The sequence below is a fragment of the Takifugu rubripes genome, chromosome 11 (assembly GCF_901000725.2).
Source record: "Takifugu rubripes chromosome 11, fTakRub1.2, whole genome shotgun sequence".
Lineage (NCBI taxonomy): Eukaryota > Metazoa > Chordata > Actinopteri > Tetraodontiformes > Tetraodontidae > Takifugu > Takifugu rubripes.
In genome coordinates this window covers 8,357,093-8,384,234 of record NC_042295.1, presented here as the reverse complement: position 1 = coordinate 8,384,234, position 27,142 = coordinate 8,357,093, and the positions used below count along the sequence as shown (strand labels likewise).

General features: G+C 44.1%; 5 protein-coding genes across 8 annotated transcripts in view; 3 read left to right on the top strand and 2 right to left on the bottom strand.

Moving 5' to 3' along the window:
- rsrc1 (arginine/serine-rich coiled-coil 1) overlaps window positions 1-2,790 on the top strand; it is a 78,600-nt gene extending 75,810 nt beyond the window's left edge. The window contains exons 9-10 of the mRNA XM_011608412.2: window positions 945-1,055; window positions 2,207-2,790. Coding sequence (XP_011606714.1) covers window positions 945-1,055; window positions 2,207-2,299 — 204 coding nt within the window. The 3' untranslated portion in view covers window positions 2,300-2,790. The remainder of the gene's footprint in view (window positions 1-944; window positions 1,056-2,206) is intronic.
- Window positions 2,791-2,923: 133 nt separating this feature from the next.
- On the top strand, window positions 2,924-9,043 carry mlf1 (myeloid leukemia factor 1). 3 transcript variants are annotated; one of them, XM_029843547.1, is made up of 9 exons: window positions 2,924-3,749; window positions 4,290-4,434; window positions 4,587-4,749; window positions 7,235-7,279; window positions 7,735-7,818; window positions 7,894-8,022; window positions 8,143-8,302; window positions 8,395-8,533; window positions 8,614-9,043. In XM_029843547.1, the coding sequence occupies exons 2-9, from the start codon at window positions 4,373-4,375 to the stop codon at window positions 8,672-8,674; spliced, it is 843 nt and encodes a 280-aa protein (XP_029699407.1). In that variant the 5' UTR covers window positions 2,924-3,749; window positions 4,290-4,372; the 3' UTR covers window positions 8,675-9,043. The 3 variants fall into 3 exon arrangements, with proteins under 3 accessions (XP_029699407.1, XP_029699408.1, XP_011606715.1); XM_029843548.1 differs by lacking the exon at window positions 4,290-4,434; XM_011608413.2 differs by lacking the exon at window positions 7,235-7,279.
- A 565-nt stretch (window positions 9,044-9,608) lies between these two features.
- Window positions 9,609-10,767, bottom strand: med29 (mediator complex subunit 29). The gene is made up of 4 exons (XM_003968366.3): window positions 10,612-10,767; window positions 10,486-10,544; window positions 10,315-10,399; window positions 9,609-10,091 (listed from the first exon to the last, which is right to left on the bottom strand). The coding sequence occupies exons 1-4, from the start codon at window positions 10,765-10,767 to the stop codon at window positions 9,864-9,866; spliced, it is 528 nt and encodes a 175-aa protein (XP_003968415.1). The 3' UTR covers window positions 9,609-9,863.
- Window positions 10,768-11,270: 503 nt separating this feature from the next.
- ppp2r1bb (protein phosphatase 2, regulatory subunit A, beta b) lies at window positions 11,271-19,179 on the top strand. The gene is made up of 15 exons (XM_003968449.3): window positions 11,271-11,429; window positions 12,050-12,140; window positions 12,269-12,369; window positions 12,634-12,866; window positions 12,980-13,127; window positions 13,202-13,357; window positions 14,053-14,167; window positions 14,255-14,325; window positions 15,052-15,186; window positions 16,037-16,210; window positions 16,324-16,384; window positions 17,206-17,360; window positions 17,441-17,583; window positions 17,663-17,754; window positions 17,849-19,179. Exons 1-15 carry the CDS (start codon window positions 11,352-11,354, stop codon window positions 17,878-17,880), a joined length of 1,785 nt encoding a protein of 594 aa, XP_003968498.1. The 5' UTR covers window positions 11,271-11,351; the 3' UTR covers window positions 17,881-19,179.
- Window positions 19,180-22,861: 3,682 nt separating this feature from the next.
- The window catches only part of sik2b (salt-inducible kinase 2b), a 28,028-nt gene continuing 23,747 nt past the window's right edge, over window positions 22,862-27,142 (bottom strand). For both annotated transcript variants that reach the window (XM_003968450.3, XM_029844485.1), the window contains one exon: window positions 22,862-26,946. In XM_003968450.3, the coding sequence (XP_003968499.1) occupies window positions 26,322-26,946 (625 nt within the window). In that variant the 3' untranslated portion in view covers window positions 22,862-26,321. The remainder of the gene's footprint in view (window positions 26,947-27,142) is intronic.

Genomic DNA, 27,142 nt, shown 5'->3' with positions numbered 1-27,142 from the left:
CCTGCACAACCCTTACAGGTTGCGGCCTATAAAGATATAAAAACATTAGTTCTTCATCATTGTGTTTTACTGTAGATATAGATTCAACTGTATTACCGGTAGTTTATTCAGCCTTTGAAGACTTTCACTGTAAGTTACAAATGGCTGTTTTTCTTATTTTTCATTTCCTTAATGATGATTGATGAAACTCTGCATTTCTGTGATGACCAGTGCTGCTCTCTGATGTTTGGCGCTCGCCTCTCTTGTTAGGGAGTGTGTTTCAGATCCCTCTCACTTTTTTGAGTCCTGCCAAATGAATTTAAAATGGATCCATCCAACTGGGTAAACATTTGCTCTGGGCCCGCTTTCACTTCTATTTGGAGCCTGCCTGGAATTGGCCCAGTATTCATTCAAATATATATCAATTACAACAAAAAGCAGGAATTTCAAATATGGGTCTTGTTAAACCTTTATGTGATAGCTTGAGAGATAATTTAAGACTACTAAATACTGTATTTATTTACCTTCCATTAGTTTAAAGAGGGACTGTTTTTTTTTTTGGTTTTTTTTTACAACAGGCTCTGTTTAGTGATGACACATCTGAATTATTTTAAATAATTGTAAAATTAAGACTTCATTTGCAAAATCAGACATAATTAGAGAAGATAAAACATACAGAAAAAAGGACAAATCACGAACTTGGAGAGCCGCATATCCATTTGTCTGACTGTCGCTGCCACCTTGCGGCCAAAGCTTGTATTTCAAGTTATTTATTACGTGGCCTTGTGTACGTTTTCTTAGGTCCTTCTTATCTCACAAATACTGCCAAAGCTGCTGTTACTATATACTTATACCAGTATATTAACATTGATCACCTTGGCTTTAATCATATTTAACTGTATTTTAAGGCATTGTGGCCTAAATTGAGATTATCTTTGCTTGTTTTTGTGCATTTCTGGGCTCAGACCGAGTCCTGTGATGTGGCACTGGAGCCGGAGCTGGAGCAGACCCATCAGGATGTCACTTTTCCTGTCTCCATTATCTACAAAGACGATGACACACTCGCTCACCCCAGTGTAAGTTAACGCACAAGGCCAGCATTCACCCTTACCTTTATTTATTTTCTGTCTCTTAAAATCCCCTTTTGCAGCGATGTTTACACCCTTCTGGCCTGGTCTGGTGCAACACTTTCCACAGTGTTGTGGATCTCAGTATAGTCGATTATAGCCTCCTCACTTGCTCGCAGACCAATGATGAAGAACAAGAGGAAACTTTAAACTCCAATAACGCTCCCTGGGGCCTCCCAGTCATCTATCTCCACTGGGGAAACTGAGTTATTCCCTGATGTATGCAGATAACCCCCCCTCAGATACACACAGCACCAATAAACACTTAGAGCACTTCAACCAGGCTGATGTATGGTTGCAATATGCCCCAGGCGGGCCCCCTTCTTCAGCCCCTGCTCCACTTCCAATTAGAACAGATGAGTCCCATTAGCCGAGCCCAGATACTATCACCCCACACACACAGCCCCATTAGCACCATGACACCAGCACGGCACCGGCTCTACAGACAGGAACTCACTGGCATACAATGGAACACGCGTTTAACATGCAGTGCAGCTGAAAGCATGACAGATCGACATTCTTCGGCGTTCTTCATACTTCATCCACGTATAGACTGACGATGCATACGGCAGAAGTTTTATTAATGCCCACTAATCAATATAAATGCAGCCACCACGTTATTGTTGATGAGATCAGAAATCTTCTCAGTGTTTTTTTGTTTTTATTTATTAATGGGTGAATTGACTTTCTGAATAATAAACTTCCAAATATGCAGATTCGATTTTACTTTGTATCCTCAAAGGTTTATTGACCAGATTAATTCATTTAGGTGATATTAAGAGATTGATGTGGCTAAAATAAAATTTTAAAAATGTTCATTAAAAGAGCTGATTTGTTTCATCCGAGAAGATTTTGACTAACTTCTTGGATTCCGTTTTATTTTGCAGTTTTCTGAATTGATAATCAATGAATTGTTCTGAGGAAGCAGAATTTTTCATTTAATTTAATGTAAACTGATTTTTTAATCATTTTCCTTATTGCAACTAATGAAAAGATTTTCTGATTTTTCCCCCCCTATGTTTATGTCCATGCGAATGGTTCCTGGTGTCGTAATGTCATTTTCATGATGGTGTTAACGGTCTGTTTTTGTTGACCTGCAGTTGTTCATGGATAAGGAGAAGGCTGAGGAGCTGTGGCTGAGCAGATTGACGTCACTAAGGCAGGAGAGACTCATGGGGAGTCCTGTCAGCTGAAGCAGGCTTCCAGCAGCATTCCCTCTGGTCCCAGGACTGCTTGATCTGTTTTAGTTTTCATTCTTATCTGGTTTAAATTATAAGGTCATGTTATTATAGAAATCAACCATTTTTCTTATTTTCCTGAATTGTTTAGATTTTCTCTCTAAAACGCTGGTGTGTTACCATGTAAATGCATTTTCTGATGAATTTTCTTTGGGCCCTGATCCATAAAGTGTATTTGAGTTGACTAACCACAATCCTGCACTTTTATGGCTGTAAGTGGGACTGCTTGGATAAAAACAGAATCTGTGCTCATCCAAAACTTGACACCTTTTAATATTAGCATTAGATGGATTTATATCAATGAGTCAGTCACTGATATAAGTAGCCTGACTTGTTCTATGTCATTATATAAAACTGACCTCGGACTTTGCTAAATCGTGCTTTATGTGTGTTTGGTGCATTTGTTTCCTTGTTTCTATGGTGATTAAAAGTAGTTTTTGCTCTTACACCGGGCCTATTTGTAGAACAACCACATGGTAAAGCTATACTGAGTCTGGAACATGGTGTCTTACTCCTTCACCCTCCAAATAGTCTGTGTTGTAACCAAATGACAATGTTCCAAGATGAGTACACAAACTGAGCTCACATGGCTATTTTTTTTTTTTTTTTAAGATCAACCTTACCATTGGATTCATTCCTATCCTAAACATGGTTTCTTTTTCCATTGTCTTTATTATTTTATTTTTTTTACATAATTTTGTGGCCACGGCTTGGGAGAAAACAAATAATTGACTGCCCCCCCTCCTTTTCACCAAAACTCTCGAGTGTCGTTGTCATGGCAGCGGCACAACATCATCCAGGATGTATTTAATATGAAAGAAGAGGTCTGCTACAGGCACATCACATCCCAATTACCCATTAGACACCACGATCTCTCTCACAAACACGTAAAACATCAGTATTTAGCTATTATTACTGTCGCTGGTTAGAACGAGTTTAATAATGGTTTAACGGGACAGCGCCTCATTCAGCTATAATGAATTAAAAGTACCGACATATTATAGGTGGTTTGAAGACGGACGCACGAGTAAATTACGTCTTATAGTTTGATTTAATTAGGTTTTAATTTAGATGTAAACTGAGAAATCTCTGTTTTCTGTCTGTTTACAAGTGACCGCAAGTCGCTTTACGCAGTCGACGTATTTCCGGGTTTGTAGTAAAGGGTGTAACACTGGCCAATCAGGAGTCCGGTGCGCGTCACGTGGGTCACTTCGGTCGAAGCTCCAGTGATCTGATCACCACCGCGACCACAGTGTTTATTACCGAGGCCGGAGCTGCAGCATCTGCGCCGGGTGGAATATCCCCTTAATTACTGCTTGGAAATTAATTGTTCGTCTCTTAAAACCTTTTGAAAAATGTTTAATAGCAATTTGCGCAGGGTTTTTGATGAAGACCCGTTCTTTTCGTAAGTAACCAACAACGTAAATAATTAAAACTTTGCAATTAATTGCATTTGTTAGTTGTTTTATGACTTTGTGATTTGTAACATTAGTAAGTAGTTTCCTTTTAGTAGTTTAGATACTTAAACCACAGTTATGAGAATGGAGTCCTCGGTGTTTCATAATAGTTTACGGTCTTGGAAACAGAATATGTTGTCACTATTAATAATGTTATAGATGTGGAGGGGTAACTTTCTATTTTTAAGCATCAGTTTGCGCAGTTAGCTCTTAATCTTCATGTAAATCTGAAGATGTATCTGAATAAATTAGTCCATTTAGAACTTGTCATTGTGCAGTGCTCTAGATTATTTAAAGACTAGAGATTAATGGGGAACCTCTTGACCTGTTACGGACAGGACGACCCGAGAAAGCATCAATAATATTAAAAACAATGCCAACTAATCTTAATCTCATAATGATTGTACAATATACACTAAATCAGTCAGTGCTGCAGAGATCAAACTTTTGTGAAGATTGTGACATCTTTTCCTCCCACTTTACAAAAGTAATCCACTGAACATTGAGTGACATCCCCTGCGACCACAATCTGCAGAAACAGATCTGGAATTGGAAGTGTATCAACTTGCAGATGATACCTCCTCACAAACAGAGCACAGTTGTCAGAGGAAACCCTGGAACATGCAGCAGAAAGTAAAGAGAGAAAGTCCCTAAAATCACAGATATGATGGACCAAAGACAACCTTATGTTGACTTAATATCTAATACCTGTCCACAAATTGCCAAATTTTCAAACTCGGCCTCCAAATCGTTAACATTGGCCACCATATTTGCTCGTTCTCCAGGGATCCATTCCAGGCGCACAGGGATCACATGCGTCAGATGATGCGTAGCTTCTCTGAGCCTTTCGGTGGGCCCACGATGCCCAGCATAACTGATGGGAGACAACGAGATCGGGACACGGGAGATCACCCTCATTCCTCGCGGGCGCTGCAGGAAAACCATAGGGTGAGAAAATGTGTTTGAAGTAAAAAAAACTTCTTTGAAGAAACTGGGTTCAAGTATTTGAGTCTTTTAATTAGTGCTTTTAGTTTTATCCAGGGTCCTCCTCTTTTACTGTCTAGTTTTAACTCGACCTGAGCGTTGACATTTCTATTCTATTAGGAGCAACTGTAACGAACTGGTTTCCCCTTGGAGGTCAGTAAAGTATTTCTAATTCTGATAGCCCCAGTGATCCTCTCTGCGCTTGGGCCTGTAACCATAGATTAGTGTTTGGATGAAGGGCTAAGTTTACTAAGTAAAGTGGAAGTTGGCCACTGGCGGGGTAACTGGAGCAGCAGCCACTGAGGTATGGAGGCCATGTGAGTCTGGTTTAGTGGAAGGGCAACCCTCTTGGCCTCTCTGGACCGTTATATCTGGCTCCCAGTAACCCTATTTATAGTGCATTGTTCCAATGACACACTGCTTTCTTGCAAATACACAAATGGACCTTTTCTTAAACCGTGTGACCCCAAAGAATCTTTTTTGTTTTGAGGCCAACTTCTCCTGAGAAGAGAAGCATACTTTAATTCCATTCAGTTTGTCACAATCCCCAAAATATCGCCACCAAACTCATGCTGTTGGCCCAGCATGCTTTTTCATTGCGGCATCCATGAAGCAAACTGCTGATTCAGACACAGAATCTTAACTTTGGTACTGACCTATAAACTTGAATGGCAATTTCTGTAAAATTATTTCTTGGATCGTTCTTTCTAAAGTCCCAAACCCGTGCAGAACCTGAACCGAGAGCTATCGTGAGAGGTCTATCTTATCGTGCATCCTTCTAAGTCACATTGAGTCACCTGCTGTCTCATGAAAGCCTGCGTGTTTATCTCTGATAATGACTCTCAGCAGCAGCTTAACTCAGGCAGCCCGATTTCTCCATCAGGTCACCGGATATCTGAAAGCGAAGGCATCGACCAAATCAAAGCCGTGCTGCAAAACGTCCATCCAAACATATGTAATCAAATAATGGTCTGTTGCTGAATTAAAGTGAATAAAATGATCTGACAGACTTCCACATATGTGAAAATTTAAGGTGCCAGATCTCCAGTGCTTGGAAAGCTGAACTTCTGGCACCGCCTGACTGGATTTGTAAAAGCATGTCTACAGATGTCACGGACACTCTGTTTTGTCATTCGTGCTCTTTCGCTTCATCTGTTTGGCAGGCCGTCCTGGCAGTGCTGCTGCATTAGCCACTAGATGACAGACCGCTCAGTCTCGCGCCGCTCTCCAATATCACAGGCACATGTGCTCACGGGAATATGCTCGACCTACACACACAGACAATACTGTACTGAAACTAGAGCAACCACGCTCGGACGCTTTGGTCGATTTGCGGTGTGTAAATAGCAAACCTCCTCAGGCATGTTGTCGTTAAAATTAAATGGCGGCTATATTTGGTTCTCTGCCATCCCGAGGAAAGAAAAAAGTCAAATCAGCACGGGGTTAACGTTGTTTCACGGGCGTGTTTGTAAGAGGTTCGTCAAGTTTTAAAAAGGGAGCAGCTAATTTTAAACAAGTGCAGCGGTCGGTCACTGCGACACACATGACATAATCTATACACTCTATACAGAAAATGAACAGGACACTGCAAAAAAGGCGCGTGCTTCGCCGAAGCAGCCTAACTCCTGCAGTAGCAGCCTGCCTCAGAGGGCACCCATGCAGCTCCGGGATCAGATTGATCGAGAGCCACAGAAAAGATCAATCCACAGTTGTTCAGGCAGCCTAAAATAATGTGCCAAAGACCACCGAGTCGACATTTCTTATTTCGCTCCTCTAATCTCTCCTCTGCTCAACCTTAGTCTAAATATATGGTTGGCAGATATGTAAGTGCCATTTATTAGTGCATACATGCCAGTCTGTGATAAACTTGGCTCTGAGGCTTCGTTGATGCTGATCAGTAGCGTTTTGCATCAGCTTGACCTTTAGAAAAGAGCTGAACGAGCAGCCTTGGACTCTCTGAGCCCCGTCGATCCCTGTCCTGACTGGTACGTCCAGCCCTTTGCCGGTTTTCTAGAACCAAGCTCTGTTTCAGCGTTAAAGCCATGATAAGCTCCAGCAATGCGACCCAATTACGCATGGAACACAAGTCATTCAACACCCTGCTGATTACCCACAAACCCCTGTGCATCACATACACATAGCGACGGCTGCCAAGATTCTTCTGCGGAAGGGGCTCGGGTATAAACACCTGCACATTTGGGCCGCAGGCTGCTCCCGCCTCGCCAGCCTGGCACTGTTTTTGGGTCTGAACTCTCGCAGGGTTCATGGCCCTTGAGGGACTGCACTCAGGGCCACGCAGAGGGTTTTGGAGCTCTCAAAGGCTTAGGCACCAGTGTAAGACAACCTAACAGCTTACTAGTAGCAACCTGGGTAAACATCCCAGAGCTCATGTGACATGCTACACTTCCACAGCACTTTAATGCTGAACTGATATCATTTGAATCCTCAGGATATGAGCCGGTCATTGTTTCCCTTTGGAAGTTCTGACAGCACGGTCAGTACAGTTGTCTGCTGTGTGTTGAAACACGCTAAAATACCCATTTTTGTGTTTAATGTCACAGTGATTAACTGCATGAACCAATCCGTACGTTAATTTGTGTTGTAGCAGCCCTCATATTGACCTTCTCTTTAGTGTTTCATAAACTCGGCACTAAATTGAAGCCATTCTCCCTGGGTCTGCAGGATAAATCCCAAAATAAAGTTGAAAATATCATTAATGATTGTTGGAATAGCCATTTTAATGCAGTTATGAATGTCACTGGGTCACATTTTGTGCATGCGAGTGTGACCGTGCCCCAGGTGGCTCACATGCAAGACATATTTAGCTCAGTGTAGTCTGTGCATGCACGCTTGTACGCATGACAGGGTTGTTGACGAGCTGATAATGCCTTTCCGACGTGCGGCATGTGAGCCCAGTCATGGTTGTTCTTTCCTCTCGCCGTTTTCTAGGACGCAGTGAGGAATCCTTTCAGCCTATTCGACAACATGATGGTCAACGTGAGAAACAGGATGGGGGAGATGAACAGGAACTTTGTGAGTCCGATGTTTCGTTGGCTCAGACTGCGGCGAGGCGGGCCGTCTTAAATCCGCCTGTTTTGTGCGTTTCAGGAGAACGTGTCCCTGGATTCAAACACGCACTCCTTCAGCTCTTCGTCGATCACGACCTATTCAAAGGTCGGTAATGAGCCTCCCAAAGTTTTTCAGGCGAGCTCATCAACGCGCTGTGCTCCCGGAGGGGTACGTACTTGACACATATGCGCCAACCACAACATTGTCTTTATGTTTTTTTCTTTGATCTTTGTTTTTCCTCCTCCTCCAGACCCTCCCGTCTATTTAAACATTTGTCATTGTCAACAGATCAAGGAGACTCGGCGAGCAGTTAAAGACTCTGAGAGCGGCGTGGAAAAGATGGCCATTGGTCATCACATTCACGAGAGAGGACACGTGGTGGAGAAGAAATATAACGAGAAAACCGGAGACAAGGAGCTCAACCAGAACTTTCAGAACATGGATGAATGTACGATGAAAAGAAACACATCTGGAACAGCCCACTATGCCTTAAGTGTGAATTATATGTTGCCTAACATCCTCCTCACCCTCCATCCTCAGCTGAAGGACAGTCATTTGAGGATGAGTGGCAGCAGAAGGTGTCCAAGTTTCATCCATCCGACCCCGTGTCTCAGCTGGAGGGACCGCGCCCTCGCAAAGTGCGCCACGCCGCCATCACCGGCGGCGAGCAGCCCCACAGGTCAGTATCATGAACTGTATGATACCATATGGAATGAGGTGGCTGTTTTGAACTATTTCCCTATGTTATTGTTGCTATAGGAACGACTCAGATGACAAAGCTGAGGGCAAAAGCGACATGAGAGTCTCAGAGACGCAATGAAACACCTGATGGGGATTAAAGTCTTCAAAACTCTCCAGACGGCTTCAACACAATGAACATTTATTCTGCTCTTTCACTGGTCAGATTACTCCTGCTATCCCTCTATTGATATATGAAATAAAATAGTTAACATAAAAGCGGGGCAATGTTTTTGTAATTATATCCAGTCATCTCTATGTATTTTACCTGCTGTAATCTTTGTAAAAAAAAAAAAGGATTCTTTTTATAGTCCCTTGGGTTTATTCTTCTGTTTATTTCAGTAAGCTGCAAACAACGTTGTGGTATCTGGGTTATTGAAAGAGCTTTCTTGTATATTTTTATAGCTTTGAAATTAAGTCCTGATGTCTGATAATAAATTTTATGAAGTTATCTGGCATCTGTGTCTCTGCTGTATGCCTGTGGAAGGCTGCCCATTACGCCGGGGGTTATTTTTGGATGCAAGCACATGTCAATAGTTCAGACTGATCTGAGAAGTGACACAGCTGCAGGCCCAAACACACCCTCACGTATCAGACCTTCCCCAAGCTTCTGCATAAAGCAAGGTGTCAAAGTGTCTGACCAATATAGGCCCAGTCCACTGGTGTGGACTCTGACGTGAGTGAAGGAAGACGTCGCCATCTTCATCAGGTCTAACATGTTCAGTGCCACTGAAAATATCACTAGCTGTAAGCAGCCTTTTTGTACCGACCCCTCTGGAGAGGAAAGTCTCAGTTTGTTCTCCCAACAGCAGATTCGGCTGGCTGCAAATTTATTTCCCTTTACTTCTAAACCTTTAACACGAACTTCACAAGTGCTACACAATTCAGCTCCGGATCTTTGCTAATCAAATGTGCTAATGCCTGATGTTGTCTTGTGAAAGCAAAAATCTTCCTAAAGGAGCGATGAAGCAACTGTGTCTAATCACAGTTGAGGTCTTACAGTTAAACAGGAAATCATTAGCAGAGAAATTATTTTATTTGCAATACAAAGAAAGGTAAAAAAGACTTGTAAGAATTCATTTGGGAGTCAGAGTTCTGCTACCTCCCACACCCTCCTCAACAAGGCTCTCGCCAGGACTATTTACAGAACATTGAAAATAAACAAATTCTTCCAGAGAATATACAACTAAACATCTAAAGGATGCCTTGGGTGCTGATTGAGTTCTGAATACATCCTGCGTTATGTAGCGCTGGAACGCCGAGGTGGACCTCTAAATGATTCCCTGAGGTGGCACTTTTCCTGCTATCTTCTTGGAACATTCCAACAAGGCATTGTGGATGTCTTTGGCGCAGGTAATCTGGGACTTGATCATGCCAAGGTACTGTCCGTAAGACATGGACTCCGTCTGGACCGTGTCCGGCTTGGTGGCTGTCGGGACGAGGTTGGGAGAGTGTTTGGCGCTGTCAATGCTCTGAGAGAGGCACTCATATGCCAGCCGCTGCAGAGGGGGAAAGGGTGAGTCTGGATTGGATGGTATCAACATAAACAAGCGTGCATGTATTACAGATAAACAGGTAAATGTTTTAAAATTTAATGTGCTTTTAGATTTTCTCTAGCCTGAATGTTTAAAATTTTAAGTACTGAGGAGAAGCCTGATGCAGAATACTAAGTGTTTTGTGGTTAAACATGAAAAAGATATGTATTATGTTATTAAGTCTTACCAAACACAGCTCCACTTGATCGCAAATGGCATAAAACTCCTCCAGGCTTTTGTCAAATCGTTGCAGAGAAACGTCGCTGCTTTTCCTAAATCATAACAATCCAAATAATTTACTAAAACAAGTAAACACACACAAGCGTTTCCCTGATACTGCACCAATCCACCAACTTACGTGCCGTTGTCAATCGAGGTGTTCTGGGCCAAATTCAAGGATGCGATCCTCATTACATTCTACAAAGGCAAAATTGTGACGGGTTCCTGTGTCATCCAAAGCAACTTTAGCCGTGGGCACACCTACCTGCAGACTTTCCTTCAACTGAGGGATGAGCATCTTGAATCTGTGAACTGGGTCGAAATCTTGCTGTTGACTCAGCTGTTGTAACGTAGAAGATTGTTGTAGTCCAGGTTGAGCCATCGGACCACCGGGCTGAGGCTGTTGCTGTTGGGAAGCCATTTTGACCGAACGCTACAATAGACCGGAAGAAGATGAGATAAACATCCGGGTCGTTATTGTTTTCAAAATAAGTAAATTTTTCTCCCTAGACCAGAACGGAATTGTTCACTGATAATTTTTTGTATTTTTCTACACTTTAGTAACAACATATAAATTTAAGGTGTTTTTAAATAACTAAATACAGCATTTTCTTTCACTGAATGCTCGTTCGGTCGCGGTGGCACTTCTAAATACTGTATATCTAAATATATATACATACACACACACACACACGCACGCACACACATACATACATACAAAATCCAAATAAAATCGGTGAATGCAAAGATGTGCCTCGCTAACTTCATGGTTTGAAAATGCTGTGCGTTCTTTCATTCTTTGCATTTTTAAAGGGGTATTTTATTCGTACATTTCGATGAAAAGTCAATACAATAAGCGACACTTATATGTCGGTGGGTTCTTAAAGGCAGCAACAGCGACAGGCCAGACGCAGAAGTGGGAGGGGCCCTGTATCCTCTGTGTTCAAGCAGAAACCCCGTAGTGCGGCACAACAGCGCCATTAGGTAACTGCAACTGTATCCAAAATGGCAGGAGCTGATGGAGACGATTCTCTCTATCCTATCGCCGTTCTTATTGATGAACTGCGAAATGAGGATGTTCAGGTAACATTAATGTTTGTTACTATAGGTGCCATTATTTGTTTTTTTTACGAAAAAGTTCATTGTGACGCATTACATTTGTCGACATTTAATAGCTAGCTAGCGAAAATGCTAGCTAGCGTTCTCCGCCAGGGCCTAATCAAAATGTGTCTGTCGGGCGCACCCTGCTTTGCTAACGTAGCTGTTTATGTGCCAAGGTTTACCATTGTAATCGTTGATCCCCGTTGGGGAATGATGTGGCTTTTTTGCTAGCTGTTATATTTGTATCTAGAATATTGACAAAGACACCAATGAGGTCAATGTTGTAGCCGGTACCGCTAACATCGGCATTGACTAGCATAATGCTAGGCTAGGTAAATGACTTAACGATCATTAGCCATCACAACAGTAAGATTGTCAAGGCCGCAACGTATAGTAATTGCTTAAGGTCAATTTAAGTCTTAAATGCACCTATTCTGGGGGCTATGCAACACACCTGCAAATTGTGTAATAAATACTAATATGCTCGCTTGTCAATTAATGATTCGAGTTAAACATTTTCCTGAGGCATTTTGTCAGAATTATATAATTTTCTCACAGTTGTGAAGGCCTGTTTTAATGCATGTGTGTACTTTTGTGTCCAGCTGAGGCTGAACAGCATCAAAAAGCTGTCCACAATCGCTTTGGCGCTCGGTGTCGAGAGGACGCGCACCGAGCTCCTTCCCTTCCTCACAGGTACGAAAGTCCATGGTCGTAACTTGAAATCAGCTGATGTTTTCAGCAGGTTTCCTTCATGCTGCGAGATGACGCCTTTCTCGTTTAAAAGCAGACTGTGTGCTCATCAGCCTTCCCTCTTCCCTCAGACACCATCTATGATGAAGACGAGGTTCTCCTGGCGTTGGCGGAACAACTTGGAAATTTCACCATGTTGGTGGGAGGCCCAGAATACATTCACTGTCTCTTGGTAAGGCCATGTAAAATAAGTTTTATCTGTGCTATATATGACGTGGATATTCAAAGTCCTAACTGAGGGGTTAAACTGCGTTTATGTGAATTTCTCTTAAGCATGAAGACACCCTTCTACTGCGGCTCTGAGTCTCTATGAATTTAATATGTAGGCCTTTAGATTTGTTCTTTTAAACTGTTTAACATGCATTTCTAGGATAAAACACATCACTAATGTGTGTTATATATGAGAATTAAGCCCATTTCTTATTGTGTTTCACAGCCACCATTGGAGAGCCTTGCAACGGTGGAAGAGACGGTCGTCAGAGATAAAGCTGTGGAGTCCCTGCGTAAGATCTCCCAAGAACACTCTCCTGTTGACCTGGAGGTCCATTTTGAGCCCTTGGTGAAGCGGCTGGCTAGTGGTGACTGGTTCACTTCCCGCACATCTGCTTGTGGCCTATTTAGTGTGTGTTACCCCCGTGTCTCCAGCACTGTCAAGGCTGAGATCCGCCAGTAAGTGAAGCCAGCGTCTACATTAGTTTACTGCAATGTAATCTGAAGTTTGGCTGACTATTTTAAGTGGATTTATTGTCTGCAGTCTGGATAATAACATTTCTTTTTTTCAGACATTTTCGCACGTTGTGCTCGGATGATACTCCCATGGTCCGCCGTGCAGCAGCATCTAAACTGGGGGAGTTTGCAAAAGTTCTGGAGCTGGATTATGTAAAAAGTGACATAATTTCCCTCTTCACTGCTCTGGCCTCTGATGAGCAGGTAAGAGCTGTCCTGCTTTCGCTCCTTTGGTTCTGAAGCCCCGACTGAGCTGATGGGTTTACCTGCATTATTAGGACTCGGTGCGGCTGCTTGCGGTGGAGGCCTGTGTCAGCATCGCCACTCTGCTGCCTCAAGAGGACCTGGAGACCCTGGTGATGCCAACGCTGCGCCAGGCAGCAGAAGATAAATCCTGGAGAGTTCGGTACATGGTGGCTGACAAGTTCTCCGAGGTTAGCTCAGCACACTTGATATTTAGTTATGTCTTGTATCATCTACAGTCAAGCCATGTCTTTAAATCCTTGAAGCCATTTGTGTCAAACAGTAGCTCAAACTCGTACTCAAATATGCTTTTATTCAACAAAATATAAGGCTGAGTAACGTCAAGGCAAAACCAGGGTTTTGTTCTCCTGTGTGCTGGCCTGACCGGTCTCTCCCTTCAGGTTCCTTCACAGTATTTATAATAGGACTAAGAGCAGGCTATGAATATGCTGTTCCAGAACTTTGATGGTTCTAAGCTGATTTGGTTTAAAGCTGATGATGATTTTTAAAGATTTCTTAGTATTAACTCCCAGATTACATGTGATGTGTTCACATCACAGCCTGCAGTCTCCAGTCTTCGCCTCTATTTTCAGCTCAGAGCTTCTGTTTTGTTTTGGTCACAAAACCTGAATATTTTTGCTTGGGGGGGAGTCATGTTTTCTCCTTGTGTGACCAGTAACACTACCCAGTGTTTCACTACATTTCTGATCCTGTTTTTCATTCAGAGCTTAGTAGAACTGCAATTATTTTAAGGTTTTACTTTAGCTGTTAAAAACATACATTTACTAATATTTATAGCAGTCGATATAAACTGGAGAATGCATTTTACTCACAAATGATTACAAGTTCATCCCACGCTCATTGCTCTGCCGCCTGCCTTGTCCAGCTCCAGAAAGCCGTCGGACCCGAGATCACTAAAAACGACCTGGTTCCAGCCTTCCAGAACCTCTTGAAAGACTGCGAAGCTGAGGTCCGAGCCGCCGCTGCCAACAAAGTCAAAGGTGGATCCTTTAATAACAACGCGTGTTTTCTGTCTGGGCATCAACTTTCTATTAGAACGAGTTTGATAACGTTTCCTTTTTTGTTAGAATTCTGTGAGAATCTCCCAGAGGACAGCCGTGAACAAATCATCATGACTCACATTCTGCCGTGCGTCAAGGTGAGTAAAAATAATCATTGTTTGGACCATAATCCATTTTTTCCTGCTCCTTCCGTTCAGATAAACTTAAACAGAAAAGGACACTTAATACAACATTGTATGATATGGTGTTGAAAGTAGTTCAACTTTCAGATCAAAAAATAATGATGGACAACAACATATTGTTGTAACTGCCCAATTTCCAGGGTATCGTTGATAGCATTTACATTTTTACAAGACTTGATGAGGTAAATTTGCCAAGAAATGGCAAAAGATTTGATTGGTTTTCACCTGAACACATCAATTATATGCACACAAGGATGTTTGCTGGTGCTCTTGTTGAACAGCAGGCGGCACTGTTGCTCACCAATTTCATTCTGCGCAGTACTCGTGTGTGTCCATTGAATATTGAACACACACAAGTACAGTGTGATTATCTCAGCAAGGGGATAAAGCAGTCAGACAAGAGAAAAGGTGACTCTTGAAACCTGCACAGGGCTTGTTCCACAGCAGGTGATTGATCTAAATGAATGTCAAATTTACTTCCTGGTTTGTCAGTCCTGTTTTATTAGATTAGAAGGACCTTGACTGAGTATTCATACTAATAATTTACTTCATTTGTTTGACTGTTGCAGTCAGTATTTAATAACTGACTTTATTTGGAGAACGGAAGCCTCAGAGCTTTGTAGTGTTATGAATATGATTCTTGTTTATGCACTTTGTCTGTTTTTGTGTCTGTTTCTCCAGGAACTGGTTTCGGACACAAACCAGCATGTGAAGTCGGCCTTGGCCTCCGTCATCATGGGCCTTTCAACCATCCTGGGCAAAGACAACACAATAGAGCACTTGCTGCCCCTCTTTCTGGCTCAGCTCAAGGACGAGGTAAAGGAAACGCTCAGTTCTGGCCTTTCACTTTTACTTAATGACTTTTGCAAAAAGATGGTTCACATGGTTCAGACACTTGCAAAACAAAGCCATGTTCTTTGACTTTTGTTGATCTTGTCACCATTACATCCGAGATCCAGACAGTTCCCCTTAATGGAAGCGAACAGATGTATTTGGCTGCCGCTCCACTCCAGTAGGATGGTGATTTGTGGTGTTGACAGTCAGACAGACCCAACAATTAGGCCGAATCACTGCGTCTTGTGGGAAGTGTAATGAAAAGCTTGGAGTCGTGCAGCTACATTAGTCTGTGCATGCTGCCTTTGGGTGTATGTACAGTCCTAAATGGAGGTGTTTACTATTTGCTTAGCGTACATGATATTTTTGGGTTGAAACTTGCTTGTTTTTGCAGAGGTATTTCAGATTGTTGTTGCTCTGTCTGGCAAATGTCAACCTCCCAGTCTGCCTAATGTTACAGTGGGGCTGATGCGATAGCACATTTCTTCATTTATAACACTCAGTCAGTGGTTTTTCATCTCAAGATAAGAAAACGCGCGCATTCGTTTTTGCTGCAGTTCATCTCTTGCCTTGTATCCCATCTGCGGGAAGGAAACAGTGCTGTCCTCAACCAGGACTGAGAAAATTGACTAATTAGATTAGAGTCCAGACTAACAAGGTTCGATTCTCAGGGCAATTCTAAATGGAGCCTAATTGAAAATATTGGAATTCATTCAATAAGTTATTTCTTTAACTGTTGTTTAGCTTTTCTGTTGAGTTTTTTTGCTATCTGACTATGGACTGGACTAAAGAATGGAAGCCTAACCTGTGAATCTCTGTATTTCTGTGGCAGTGCCCTGAGGTGCGCCTCAACATTATTTCAAACCTAGACTGCGTGAACGAGGTGATCGGCATCCGCCAGCTCTCCCAGTCCCTGCTGCCGGCCATCGTCGAGCTGGCAGAGGACGCGAAATGGAGGGTCCGCCTTGCCATCATAGAGTACATGCCCCTGTTGGCGGGACAGTTGGTGAGTCAGGACAGCTAAAAACCCACGGCAAATAGTTTAAGGGTCATCAAACCAGAAAGATTGATATTGACGGGTCATGAGGGGAGCTCTAATGGCAGTGTCTGCTTTCCCAGGGCGTGGAGTTCTTCGATGAGAAGCTTAACACCCTCTGTATGGCCTGGCTGATTGACCACGGTGAGTCACGATTAAATTGAGCTTCCTTAAAACCTGCAGCGTGTGCTTCTGTATGACCTTTTGCACTCATCCATTCGTGTAATGTTACAAATGCACAACTATTTTAATTACCTGTTTTTTCCTCTGTAATTTTTTTCCCATGCTTTATTATCGAGCTTGGGTGTCCTGCTGGTATTTCCTGTCTCCGAACGACATTCTTCACCGTGCTCTCTGTCTGACCTGTTCGTAGAGCGAGTTTGTCCATATTTTTGTGTTAATATAACAAAAAGTGACGTAAATAGCATAGAGGATGCCGCGTATGTGGAATCCTGTGCGCTGACACGGCAGTATCACCGCTGCAGGTAGAGGCGGTGCACCAGTAAAGGATCTCAGAGCCTCGATACAGGCCACAGAAACTGTTGATTTATACTGTAGCTGCTAAAACTCACAGTTGGGTAACTGTGCCCACCAGGCAGGACGCGCAGGGGACGGCACCTTGTTTTAGTTATTCAAACACTTTCCTTTGCATCATTCTTCACTGTTCCACAATCCCTTCACATGGAGTTTTCCTAATTAGAGAGACACATGCGTTCTCCAGGACTAAAGGCCAGCTGGGTTACATCATTGGAATGCTGCTGGTGTGAGTTTCTTTGTGAGTGTGTGTTGGGCAGTGCCACCCTTATGTAAGAGAGCCCAACTCCAGGCCTGGAATCCTCACCTCCCTGTTGAACGCCGCTGTTTACTATCTCAGGCTTTATGACTGTTTGCTCCCCGTGTTGCATTTCATGGTTCCCTGTATTATAATTTCTCTCAAAGAAGTTTGCCCCTGTCATTTTTTGCAGTGTACGCCATCCGTGAAGCTGCCACCTGCAACCTAATGAAGCTGGTGAAGAAGTTTGGACATGAGTGGGCCCAGAACACCATCGTCCCCAAGGTGCTGGGAATGGCCAACGACCCCAATTACCTCCACAGGATGACCACTCTGTTCTGCATCAATGTAAGGACGATTCTTCGTGTGGACAAAGCTAACATTTGTTCGCCTTTGGTCAGCTTGCTCATGTTTCTGTTGTGCCACAGGCCCTGTCAGAAGCTTGTGGCCAGGAAATCACCACGAAGCAGATGCTGCCAGTGGTCCTCAAGATGGCCAATGACCAGGTGGCCAACGTCCGCTTCAACGTGGCCAAGTCCCTCCAGAAGATCGGCCCCGTCCTCGAAAGCCTGTATGTCCTCTGTCCTCACGCCCGTCGCTGCCTTTTGGGTCCAGAAGCAGAATTAAAAATCTCATTTGTCTTATTCCAGCGCCCTTCAGACAGAAGTCAAACCAGTGCTGGAAAAGCTGACCACAGATACAGACATGGATGTCAAATACTTTGCCCAGGAGGCCCTCAATGGTAAGGTGCTCATCTGCTAACGTCCATCTAAAGTACAGAAATCCCTCCTGAACGTGAAGCATGTTAAAGAAGTGGCGCTCTCCTTTTCCCACAGTTCTGGCTCTGTCGCCAACCCAACACGGCTAAACCTGCCACACCCTGAGACATCAACAACAAACACTTTTACAAGATATTTATTGATGTGCAGGAACGACTTGTTATCAGTTCTTTTATCCTTTTTCGTTGTTTTCTTTTACAGTTGTAGACCATGTCCGGGCAGAGCGCTGCCTTTACTTTGCTGTAAATCGGAGCTTTAACGAAGGCAGAGTGTAAAATCGCAATCTAACTGATGTAGTAGTTAGGCATTGCAGATCAGAACCCCTCTCACATTCCTCCCTTTTACATCCTCGGCCACGACCGTTGTAGAATCCTACACGTCCACGTTTGCCATGCAGTTGCACGTCGGCCGACACCCCAGCAGCAGATGCCTCGATGTTCTTTGGCTAAGCTTCTCCCCTGAATCTGCTCTCTTTTGGTACCGATGTTGCTCTTCACAGGCCGGTGCACGTCTCTGTACACGTCCTCTCCTCATTGGGCCCAATTTAAAACAAAAAAAACAAAAAAAGCCGTCGTTTTACTGCATGTGATCTGACGAACTTGATTGCAAGTAATAACCGATCTCGTGTTGTTCTGAACTCAGCCAGGCCGTTTTCTCCCCCTCTGAACTGTTCTGTTCTCTGCAGAATTGGTGTACTGATTAAATCATTTTGGCCCACCGTAACAGGAACCAGCTCAAGTTCACCCCGGTGAAACTGGTGTTTGGTTGTGCTGGGGCAGAACATTGTCTTGGTGATGCGTTTCCTCTCTCCTCAGCATCGTCTTAATCGTTGTGCCAATGGCTTTAAGAAGCAGTAGTGTTTGTTTCTAATGACCCGACCGAACAGATTTCGCCTCCCGATGCGCCGATCTTTGCGAGACGCTTATTCCCTGGATGTAAGATGCCGTAAATAACAGCTGTCGCGGCCGAGGGCTCAGTCAAATTTGACACTTGTGCCCCCCCCTTCTTCTTTGTGTCACGCTGAATTCTGTCGCATCAGATTTGTCCAGGGAGTGTGGAGGGTCTCTATGATTCTGAATCTGTGTTGGAGAAAAAGATGGGGCGGGCACGCGGAGCATGTGTACATAAGGCTGCGTAGTGTTTTATTATTGGGCGGGAGCTGGGGTGGTCCCGGGCGGGTTGAATAAATGTATCATCTGTGTTGATAAAAGAAACCTCTGTCCTCTACTCAGCTTTTCTCTTGATCCTAATTCAGTTTGCTCTACTAAACATTTATTGTTGATTGTCCTGTAACAAAGGAATCTGTGCTTTTATTTTTATTTTGAATCCTCTTCACATTTGGGAAGCTGTACTACTGTAACTTGATCTGAATAAAGTAACACAATGGAGCTGGCGTGGCCTTCGTGAATCACTTGCTAACTATATTTACGTCCCGGTGGCTTGAAAATGACTGTCTGCTACAGTAAAGATTGTCTCTTTGAGAGAAACTGACTCTGGGTCTGAACCCTGAACAGATAACAAAAGAAGCCTCTTAACAGGGAGAAACCTTGAGCAGGACCAGGTTCCAATAGGGAGACCCTCCAGCTGACCTGGGTGAAGGGAATAAATGGGACAGAACGTCTACGGAACCATCGCCACGTTCTCACATGTGCTTTGAGTTCTCTAGTTCATAAAAACCTTCAATGTTGCTGTAAATCAAGTCTTAATTACATCCTTGATGTCTTTGATGTGGACACTCCCCCATCTGCACATCCCAGGCGGTGGGCCTTGTGCAAATCTTGATCCCGTAAACAACCGAAGGGAAAAATGTTTTTGATTATTGCCGTTACCGGTGTCACGCCTGGCCAATGTTAACCTGCAGGCAGCTGCTGTAGAGATGAAAGCGGAAGGTCTTTGATCCACGCGGGGTAGAAGCAACTCTGCAGCTGACACCTGACCGCCACTGAGGCGAAGAACGCTGCAAAACAAGGGCTGGGCTGGTGGACCAAAGTGCATGCTGGGAAACTTTTCCCCCTCGGCTTAACTGTGATAATGGACAAAGCTTTTTTTTTTCTTTCACCCACACAAGTGGTAGGCAGAAAAGACGGTTTTTAATTTCCCATCAGCCCCCCTCGGGCCTGCGAGCCCCCCCCCCCAATCCTCGACTCGGCCTTTCGGCACCTAAACACCGGAGCCTATTTTGCACCCATGCTGATGGAACTGCTGAACGTCAGCATGTTCTGCTGCAGCGAGACTGTCTGGAGAGCTGTTGTGAATCCGGATGGAGGAGGAGAAGATATTTAAAAACTACTGATCTACCCAGACAGGAAGAGGAGGCCAGACTCTGAACTCTTAAGGAAAGTTGGTCGAGGGCTAATCTGCACTCTTGGCTCATGAGACAGTCGTGAAATGGCAACCTGTTTAGACTCGGTTATTTGGAGGGATTTTCAGCAGCCGGAGTGCTCGACGACACCGGGAGTCTTGACGTCAATGCAGCTGCCTCACAGGACCGTGTCATTTATAATGAAAGGACTCGAGCGAGCCCCCACACAGCAGGATACACACACGCGCGCGCACACACGCACAGTCACACAGAGTGAGGTCAGATGTTCTCAGGGTGACAAGTGACAAGCAGCAGCCGGGGAGAAGTAGAGCAACAGAACATTTTCCTTCAGTCACCTTCTCACGCGTTAAGCTGCACAGGGAGTTCTAACCTTCCATCTGCTTCACCAGCACGACCTCAGGATTAAAGATGGCGTTCCGGGTGCGTTAATGAGGCATGACCTTCAGAGAAATCCTGTCTTTTCTCCGTTCCTCGCTGCAGCATTTGCTCCCAAGCTTTCTCTCCAGCTCTAATTTTGAACAGCGATGAGATCCCACTTGCTCCGAAAGACGCAGTAGGATGTTATCATCCGCCCTCCTGTTGTCACGGCAACCGCTGATGTCATTAAGGTATACTTGGGACCTGACGAGCGAACAGGCATCCGATGTTGCAGTATTTTACTGGGAATGAAAAAGACTCCCCTCACCTTCGTCCCACCACAGGTGTGTGCAGCAAACAGCAGGATGAGGATTTATTGTAAAACACTTTTTTTCCTGCATCACAGACAACAGATATGCGATGCAGAGCTTTATTGACAAAGCATGAGACAGATCATCAGGGATATTTACATTATCAAGCTGTGTTGTGTTCAAGGTCTCCTACCTGAAAGAGAAGCAACACCAGATTAACCCCTCCCCTTCCATGTTTTTGGCACACCTTCCAATGATGGGGTATTAGCAGGATTAAGAGTTCTATGTCTAATCGGGGTGATTGGATGGACGTGTTCGCTACGCCATGAATGTCGACATCCGGTCTTGGAGGGCCACAATCCTGCCAGGTTTTCTGTCCTCCCAGGCAGAAAAGGTGTGAAGTTGGAACCCAGTTGAGCTACTTTTCCACCTGGTAGATCAGAAAACCTGGTTGGGAAAATAGCCCTTGAGGACTGGATTTGGACAACTCTGGACAAAATCTTGAAATGATCGTGCAATCAGTACGCACGTTCCTGCCCCCGCTGATGTAGCACAACCACCTCCAGTCTCCATTTTCCTTCAGTTCATTAGTTGATGCAAATTTGTATTCCCTTTTTTATTGGATCGGATTTGTTTTTTAAATTTTTACAGAAAACTCCTCTTCCCTTAGTCATCCTCAATTGTAATTCTGCATCTGTGCTCCAGATTTTTGTGACTAATGCGGCACAAATGCTGCATGTAACTCCGGTTGACATGTAGGAAATGATTTTAGCAAAGCAGTTGAGACCACGCTATTTTTCCATTACAAACTTGGCTTCTTGGTCTTATGCAGACAGATGATGTCATCTGATTGAGGATTGGAAACGGAGGATGCAGAGCATGTGCTCCTGATGAACCATCCAAGTTGTCAGATATAATTTTGCTTGCTTGTGGGGTTAAATATGATGTTTGGTTTTGGAGGTCAAAGGTCATCGGAATGGGAGGCCTCATTCGGGTATGTCAAGCTTGACTTAATTTTGTTGGTGAATTAATGCGCTGCAAACATTTACAAATAAAAAACGAAAGATTTGAGCTCAATCAATTGAAGGCGTCAGTGTGCGCTGGGCGGGGATTGCGTGTAGACTCCGCCCCTACACGGTGACACGCGTACAGCTAAATTCTCCCCGTCAATGCGTTTCTGTCTTGCTTTTACGCCAACTTGTGGACCAAATTGTGAGAATTTGACCTCATATTATGAACATCATATACAACAAGCTGGCCGTGACCCAGAAAACCCGAGACGAAACAAAATCTTTTCTTTTTTTTTTTTAAAAAAATGCTCACAGGTAAAAATTTTTAAGGATCGTTATTCCTTGTGCACGTTGTTCCGGGGAACAGTTTAAGTGTAACACAGACCGGGAAGAAGCCAACGCGTGCGTGTTAAGCAATATACGCCCGTGTGTCTATAAACTTATGCCCGCGGTGGTTTTTTTTTGCTTCAGTTGCAGTTTCTGTTGAGTGTGAAACCTTCCAAAATAACTTAGTTACAATTTTATAGGCGTCATCGCGGTGCATTTACAGTAACAGTTACTAAAACTTTGGTTCTGGCAACGTTTCACAAATAGCAAAAGCGCTGACATACAATCAAATTTTGATCTGTCAGTCTGTCAGTTTCACTGTCTATTTTTTTTTTAAAGTTAATATGATGAATTGCGTTTTGAGTAAACCACCAAATTTGGTTGAATCATAACATTCCTAACTAGTTCTGTGGTCTAACAGGAATGAAAATAAATATTTAATGATATGACAGAACCTGACCCGTTAATGGTGGTATTTTCTGCCCCAGGACCTAAAGCAATGGCTCTCGGGGTAGGTTATGACTCAACAGTTTACACAAAGCACTTGGGGTGATTCACTTTTCCAGGCCGCTGACCTCCGCCTACAATGAGCAACCCTTGCTTGCCGTCAGACTGCTGCGGTCTGCAGTTACGTGACAACTGAATCATGTGAAAGGTTCACAGAGATCATGGCTGAGCATTAGTTCTGTGGGCAGGTTTCAATACCAGTGGCACCAGACACACACAAAAAGGATGCACAACGTTTCATACTCAATAAACCTTTTTTTTTAATCTCAACAGCAAGTTAGCTTATGTGTGGTCAACATCAATGCAGACAGAAAACTGGATTTCTATTGAAAGATAGATGTTTATGATTTATCAGCTCAGCAGGAGGTGAAATTGTTACACTTGGAAACATGTCCACTAGAATCTTCATGAGTTTAGTCTTCAACTAGAGAAATATTGCTATAATACTTTAAAATGGCATTCACTGACTGACAAACAAGAAGAAGAAGAAGAAGAAGAAAAAACTAATAAAGAAGCTCCAAAACTCCACACAGTGGGTAGTACAGGGAAACTTCTGAGGGACTTTGGTTTTGTACCTTTTTAAAACCTGGCTCTACTTTCTTTTAGAAGAAAAATCACATTAAAAAGAAGAAAGGTTATCATTATAAATGATAAAGGGGTTCAACCATAACAGAATGGCTCTATTCAAACTCTTCATTTCAACTGAAAAAAAAAGAAGTAAAAAGGCACACTGAACACTTCACATCCAACACAAATGTTTCATCCCGGTGCAAAGTGGGATTCTCTACACCTCTAATCTGTACAAAGTGTTACTCCATCCTGCAAATTCAACAGATAAAGTGTTCATCTGTCTGGGGTTTTCTCTGAAAGAAATGTGTTTTGTGTCCATTACTGGTGAGGAAGAGAGAGGAGAAAGATGTTTCCTACAGATTGGGGCACGTTTCATCTGCCAGGAAACAGAGGAGCAATACAAACCTTTTCCCACCTTGGCCTCCTCCTCTCTGGCTACATCTCTTTCCCCTTCTTTGTCAAAGTGCCACAGTTTTAGCTTCCACAGATCATCCTGCCGCCCAAGTGGACTGAACATTGACAGAATGAACCACAACAATCATTCAAATCTTCTCTTAAAAAGGCTAGAAACAAAAATACACACCTAATACTCATACACTGTTGGGCTTTTAGAATTATATGGCGAGTGTATGACCACGTCAACATGCTAACTAGCGTGTAATACAGCCATGAGACCTGATTGGCACCATCTCATGTGCAGTAGCTACTCAAATTATTATTATTTTAGTATTGAAATGGTGACTGACTCTACATTTGCTAAACTGACTACAGCTGGATGTACTGATATCAAAAGCTTTTTCTTTTTTTCCTGAAAGACATTTAAATGCCATAAAACATCTCAAAATGATACCATAATGCTAAGTTGCACTCAGAGAAAAGACACAGTACAGAAAAAAAGTCATGTGATTCAATAAAAGTGGTGGGATTTCTGAGCAACAGTCAGAAAAGTGAATACGGGGGCCCTGAGAAACTCTGAGGCGTAGACTTTCCAGGATTTTCATCTGGCACAGCAAATATCTACTGTGCTGATAACGTGATTAAAATCATATTATTGGTACCCATTATCGATTTTCCTTCGATTCAAAGTGCTCAAATTTGGGGTATTCGGACTGGAATCATGTTGTCGGAGGTTCATAGTTCAAGTTAGCATGACATAACTCAACGTGACATCAGATCATCTAGATTAAGGTGAAACGCAAGCCCAGGTGGATGCGTGACGCCTATTCGCGGAATCTACATTCTTTTCTGTTGTAGTGACCTCCCATTACATCACACGTACCCGGATGTCTGGTGTCATTACCGCAGCAACCGCTGCAGAGTCAGCCCAATCAGAGCTGATCACGCTCAAAAAAATGCACGAATGGTTGGCCCTGAAGATCAGATTAGAGGAGCTAATCTGATCCGCCTGCGGTCTGAACGAGGATATTTTATCTCAGTTCTTTCTCCACTTAAAAGTGTCAAAAAAACAAAAAAAAACCCAAAACATCTTGGTGTAGTTCGAGTGGAATAAATGATCTGATCTTGTCGCTGACTCACTCCGCTGCCAATCAAACGTAGTCCAGTGTCGGGCGACATTCTGCTGATGTAACAGCAACCCCAACGTCCGAGAAGAAATCGAATGCAAACCAAATAGGGGGCGGAGGGTGGTGGTGTGTGTGTGGGGGGGTCATTTTACCGATGAACACCGTTGAATGAGAGAACCTCACAGGGGCCTGATCAGAGCAGACATACAGTGTTTGTCTTTTTCAGTAATAACAAATAATGTGACAAGTCTGAAATATGAACTGTGCAAACATAGTTTCACACGCGCGTACACACACACACACACACACACACACACACACAAGCTGTCTCCAGGCGTGACCCTGCTCTCTTCCAGGGCAAACGAGCGAGAGATTATCTATTGGTTACATCATCAGCAAATGACGTCACTCCTGACGACACGGAGGTCCCTATGAACCAATCAGAGTTGGCCGAGGTGAGGCTTCTATTGATAATCGCGCTACGTTAATATTGCTTCAGTATTGCCACAAAAATAGAACAACAGACCTTCTAGGCTACTTCTCAAACAAAAGCACATTGATTACTCCGGCCCTCATTTATCAGGCAGACCCAGGACCCACAATTCAGCTGTCGCCTGGCAATTATCCTAGTCTGGATGCATGCGAGTGTGTGTGGTTGGACAGAAAAGTGGAGCGACGGTTCAGTAGTGTCAGAGAAAAATCGGGATCAGTAGTTATAAAGTTACAGGAAGAAGCTTAAAGGTGTTTTGATTGTCACACGACCACAACAAAAGTCCTTAGCTACAGAGGTCAGAGTCACTTTGCTTTCCTTAATGACTCATCAAACGCGGCACTTATACAGCGTATAACTCACACCTGCAGACCTAAAGGGCCTATCTATTTTTTGTTGTGAACATTTTGATGAATGCTGTAAAGAGAGCTAAATATTAGTGTTGAGACAGTTCATGAGTAAAATCCAGCTAGCGTGTGGGACGAGTGGACACAAAGGATTTGTGCCACATTAATTTGTGGTCCTGTCAATGTTGCCGTGATAAATGAGGGGTGTTTGCTCATGTTCATTTTTCCCTTCTACTGAAATGGGGGGGGGGGGGGGGGGGGGGTGCACAATTGTTTCATGAACCAGTCTATTGTCCTATTTTAAATCCAAAAAGCACCGCCAGCCATTGTCCATTCATTCATCTGAGAGTCTGCCCTCAATTAGTCCACATTGAAACCATTGCAAGGTGAGCTGCTGCTCTGGCAGCCTCCGGGATGTGAGGCGCTTCACCCTCGGACAGCACGGCGCGCTCCTTGGAGAGATGGCACAACAACTGTGACAGCAGCGACCTCGCCAAATTAGTGGGGTGAAGCTTGGGTCTGTGCCGGGCTGTCCTCGCCTCGCAGAGGTGACGAGGACAGAGGAAGAGAGGGAGAAAGGGAGGAAGCCTAGAAGGGAGGATTTTGGTAGAAATTTTGTCTGAGGTTCATTACAACTAAGAAGTTTGTAGCACTCATACAAAAACACTTCTCCTTCCCCGTTGCTATGCGCGTAGCCTCCGCTTACGTCTCCGTTCTCTCAGCTGTTAGCGTGAGTTCCTGTCGCTTAATACTGCGGCATCCACTTCAGTTGACCATGACGAAGCCGTGCTGAGAATCCACCGTCTCCATCATCTCGCTGTCCAGGAGGGAGCCCAGGCCTTCCGACTGCCCGGGACTGGACAGGACCCCGCCCATAGCTCTGGCCTCAGACTCCACCAGAGCGGGAGGCGGCAGCAAGCTGGGGTCTAACGGGAACCCGTCCTGCTCTGAGAGAAGAGCCTCATTTGGAAGCCCTAAAACCTGCTGCTCACAGCCTGCAGGGTAGCAGAAGCCCAGCCCACCGGCTGAGGCGTCGTGAGGCTGGGGATTGTGGAGGTGCTGGAGGTGGGATCCAGGCAGCAGCTGCTGGGTGTAGTGGTGGTGGCTTGGGCTCATGTAGGAGTCATAAACCAGTCCCTCACCTGGTTCCATCAGAGGGCTCAGGCTGTGGGTGTGAGTGAAGGGCGGCGAGGCCTGGGGAGTGGTCTGCTGCTGGGCCGGAGGCTGGTGGGTGGCTGACATGACGGGACCCTGAGAACTCTGAGACACCCCTGGCTCCAGAGGAGAACTGCCCGCTGGGTAGGAGCCTTCGGCTATCTGCATCTGATTGAAATGGGCCTGCAGTCCCATACCCTGGGACTGCTGCAGGTACATCCTCTTCTGGTTCAGTCTGTGGAGAGAGCCGTGAAAACCACTCAACAAAAAAGGAAGTAAAATTCTGTTTTTACACACATCAAAACCAGGAGGAACTTCAAAGAAAGAAGAACAAACTAAGGGTGTCAGTTGGAGGGACTAAATAACGGGAACATGAATGAGGGAACATGCGGCTTCATTTTATGCATTATTTATTGTTACTTTAAGATGTG